A 4,307-nucleotide genomic window follows, 5' to 3' on the forward strand; every position below is an offset into this window, starting at 1 on the left:
TAGAGAACCATTCTCATTTTATAAACTGATTTTTTTTACATTATACTATTTGGTAACAAAACCAAAAGCACTACGATATGCGATTTCCGGCGGATCCATTCCGGCAGGTCCGATGTACTTCTGATTGATCTTTTTTCCTACGAATCTCCGACGGTTCTCTCAAGTGCTTAGAGAGGTATTCTGTCCCTTCTCATCTTCGGTTTAAATTCCTGGCTTTAGGGTTCAGGGACCTTGGTGAGCTGGTTCAGATCGATATCAATCTAGGTATTTTGGGACTGTTGGGGTTTTCTTTTCTTTTCTCGTTCTCCGTCTTCTGGTTTTTTCAAGTAGCCAATAGCTCCGGCTCTTCTGGCTTTTCTGGTTTTTTCAATCTAGGTCTTTGTGGGTCTTTTATGGAAGGTGTGGCTGGGGTTCAGAGAGAAGGAGGGTGGATCAAGGCGGCGCGTCGTCACTTTCGTGGATGGGTTCCGCGTTGGGATGTTTTTCCGGCAAGGAGTAATGTAGAAGGTGATGTTACTTCGTTCTACATTTCAGAGTTTCCCGATAACTGCAGAGCAGAAGACCTCTTTGGTTTATTCGGATGTATTGGCAGTTCGGTGGAGGTAGCAATTGCACCGAGGAGAAACAAATTAGGCAAACGGTTTGGTTTCGCGAGATTCTCAGATGTCGTAGATGCTCGAGGGTTGGGTGTTAAACTGGATAATGTGACATTCGAAGGTAAGAAAATACACGCGAATATTCCAAGGTTTGAGAGACAAGGAGCTGGGGGTGGGAAGCAGGGGCGGAGAGTTTCGTCTTATACTTATGCTGCGCGCGAGGCTACTGCAAATGGTCCTCAGGTCAAGCCTTGGGGAGGGATTAGGTATAATGGCAGATCATTTTGTGATGTGGTGAATAACGTTCCAAGAAGGGACTGTTTGGTGGAAACTCAGACACCTGTGGTTTGCGTTTCGTCGAAGGAGGAAATAGAGAGGTTTTCAAAGGCTTGGGTTGGTCAGCTAAGCATTTTGGGTTCTGGTAATAGCATTCAGAAGAGCATTGAAAGAGCAGGATTTTTTGGTGTAGTGGTGTCGCCGCTTGGGGCAAAGATGTGTCTATTGGAGGAAATTGAGGACGGGGCGATGGCAGAATTTTTGGGGGAGGATGATGGTTGGTGGAAGAGTTGGTTTGTAGGGATGTCGAAGTGGAGCAAGGAGGTGGTGGACGTTTCGAGGGCGGTGTGGATTCGTGTGTTTGGGATTCCTTGTCTGGGGTGGAATTCTACAGTTTTTTCCTCAGTGGGCAATCGAATTGGAAAATTCATTTGTGTCGATGAAGCAACTGCAGGTGGTCGTAAACTTGATGTCGCCAGAATCCAGGTTTGCTCTGATTTCACCTCTACCATCCCAAAGTTCCTTGATCTGAAGCTGGATGGGAACACTTTTAGGCTAGTTATAGAAGTTGAACATCAACCAGTTTATTCTTCTGTTTGTTCTCCGGGTCTGACTTGCGAGTCTCTTTCCTCTGATTCGATCGACTCTGATGAATGCGAGTCGTGGGGAGATCAAATGTCTATGAATTGTGGTAACAGTCTGGAGCATAGGGGTTACGATGATGATTTCATCTATGAAGATCAGGTTGTGGGAGATTCAGTTTTGGACCCGGTGTCTGTTCCATCAGAGGCGAAGAGTCGGGATGCGCCGGAGCCTTTGAATGAGGACTCTGCTGCTGAGTCGGCAGCGGGAACAGGGAAGGAGACGGCGAGGTTAGGTGGAGCTTTCGATAGAGCTGTGTTGTCTGTTAGTTCCGGCGGCAGGAAAGTAAGAGTTTCCAACCATCAGCAGAGAGCCTCTTCGGTGTCGGAGGAAGGGGAAAATTCGACAGTTCCGTGTTCCCTGAAGAGAAACCAAGTTTTAGTTCACAAAAAGGCTAAGTATAGGAAAGTGGCTGAGTTTGGAGGTAATTCTAAAACCAAACTTTTAAGAAAGATGAAGGGAATGAGTAGTAAGGGGAAGTTCAAAAAAGCCTTGAAGTTTAACAGGTCAGGAGTAGTGACAGCGGATACTGTGGAGGTGTTAAATGATATTGATCAAGGAAAGGTTTATAGTAAGAATGGAGGATTGTCTTTAGGAGGGGATGTTTCGGTTTCGGTTGGCAACCAATCCGAGAGTGATTATATTTTGGCAAACAATTTAAGACAATGGAAAATGGTGAATGATGAGGATGGTCAAAAGCTAAAATCGGCGATTGAGGCATTAGGGGTGGATTGTTCCAAAGGTAGACCTCCTAACGGTAGGAAAATGGAAGATGGAAAAGGAAAAGAGGTGGTGAGTGTTTTGTCCGAGAAGGAGTTCCCGCTTCCGTTGAAATGATCATAGGGTCCTTTAACATTAGAGGGGGAGGTAATGCACTAAAACGAAGGAGGATTAGTGACATTATTAAAAAAGGAGAAGCGGACATTTTTCTAATTCAAGAGACAAAATTCACAAACACAACGGAAGGATTAGCTCATAGTTGTTGGACCAAGGAAGACATAGGTTTCTCTTTTTCAAATTCGAGGGGTATGTCGGGAGGTTTGTTAATTCTTTGGAAGATAGGGGCGGTGGATGTTTTACTAAGTTTCAAAGGCGAAGGCTTTTTAGGAATTAAAGTATTGTGGAAGGGGGATATTTATTATATTCTTAATGTTTATTCTTCGTGTGAATTAGTGAAGAAGAAAGTTATGTGGGCTAAAATTTTGTTGTTGAAGAACTCTTTTTGTGATGGGGAGTGGATAATTGGTGGGGATTTCAATGCTATTAAGAATCCGTCGGAGAGGAAAGGTAGGAGGGACGGGGGCCTTTCTAATGAAGTAGAGTTTTTCGGTAAGTTCATTGAGGACTTGGACTTGGTGGACATTCCTTGCAAAGGAAAGAAGTTTTCTTGGTATAGTGGATGTGGGAGAGCCATGAGTAGGATCGACCGTTTTTTGGTGTCCAATGTGGTGGTTGATAGATGGTGTTTGATTGGTCAATTTATTGGGAGTAGAGACATTTCGGACCATTGTCCGGTTTGGTTGGTGAAGGATAATTCAAATTGGGGTCCTAAACCATTCAAATTTAATAACGATTGGTTCTCTTTTCCGGAGTTTCTTCCTTTTGTTGAATCGGAGTGGAAGGAGATGACGGTAGTAGGTAGACCCGACTTTGTGCTTTATGAAAAGTTGAAAAGGTTGAAAGAGAGAATTAGATGGTGGAATATCACGATTTTTGGTAAGGTCGACTTGGATTTAGAGGAGAGTTTGGAGGAGTTAAACAAGGGAGATTCTACTTTGGAGGAAGTGGCGGAGGAGGACTTTCTTGTTACTTTGAAAGATAGAAGAGAGGCAAATAAAAGATTATGGTTGAACCTTAGGATCAAGGAAAACATGCTTGTTCAAAAATCTAGGCTAAAGTGGTTGAATGATGGGGATTCCAACTCGCGTTTTTTCCATTGTGTGGTTAGAGAGAGGAGGTGTCGTAATCACATCGGTCCTTTGGTTTGTCCTGGAGGTTTGGTTGAAAAGGTAGAAGATGTCAAGGAGGAGGTCCGCAACCATTTTGCTTTGAAATTTATTGAGTTAGAGGAAGATAGACCGAACCTTGATGGTATCCCTTTTAAGAGCTTAAACGAAGTCGATCGCGTTTCTCTTGAAAGGCCGTTTGAAGAAGTGGAGATCAAGGAAGCAATATGGGGGTGTGGGAGTGATAAGAGCCCGGGTCCCGATGGTTTCTCTTTCTTGTTCATTAAGAGATGTTGGTTCTTCCTTAAGGAGGATTTTTTGAGGTTCTTTAACCACTTCCATGGTGGTGGAACGATTTCAAAGGCTATTATCTCTTCTTTCTTAACATTAGTCCCGAAATCTCCAAACCCGGTGGGATTAGATGATTACACTACGCCAAATAAGTTATTTAATAGCATTTTTATTTATTTTTGATAGCGCTTAAAAGCGCTATTAACCGCGCCGCTATTGTAAATATTTTTTGTTTAATAGCACTTTTAAAGTGCTATTGAAGTGCGGGTTTTTAATAGCGTTTTTGCTTAAGCGCTACCGAAGTGAACATTTTGCACGTTTTTTGATTTGATTTTGATAGCACTTTCAAATGAAGCGCTATTATAGATCACATCTTTGATAGCACTTTCAAACAAAGCGCTAATATATGACACATGTTTGATAGCACTTTCAAAGAAAGCGCTAATATATGATACATGTTTGATAGCGCTCTTTCTTAAAAGTGCTATTATATGATGTTTCATTAATAGCACTCTTTTAAAAACGCTATTGTAGTACATTTTTTTTTTTTTACACA

The 4,307-nt window shown here is 42.5% G+C and overlaps 1 protein-coding gene across 1 annotated transcript; it reads left to right on the forward strand.

Annotated features, from left to right (window-relative positions):
* The first annotated feature begins 392 nt into the window (after positions 1-392).
* Positions 393-2,351, forward strand: LOC131629006 (uncharacterized). Its single transcript, XM_058899809.1, has one exon. It carries the CDS (start codon positions 393-395, stop codon positions 2,349-2,351), a length of 1,959 nt encoding a protein of 652 aa, XP_058755792.1.
* The last annotated feature ends 1,956 nt before the right edge of the window (positions 2,352-4,307 follow it).

The sequence above is a fragment of the Vicia villosa genome, unplaced genomic scaffold (genome assembly GCF_029867415.1).
Source record: "Vicia villosa cultivar HV-30 ecotype Madison, WI unplaced genomic scaffold, Vvil1.0 ctg.000494F_1_1, whole genome shotgun sequence".
Taxonomy (NCBI): Eukaryota; Viridiplantae; Streptophyta; class Magnoliopsida; order Fabales; family Fabaceae; genus Vicia; species Vicia villosa.

What these genes read in the sequence shown, in the direction of transcription:
- LOC131629006 (XM_058899809.1), top strand. Translation starts at nt 393, where the DNA reads ATGGAAGGTGTGGCTGGGGTTCAGAGAGAAGGAGGGTGGATCAAGGCG.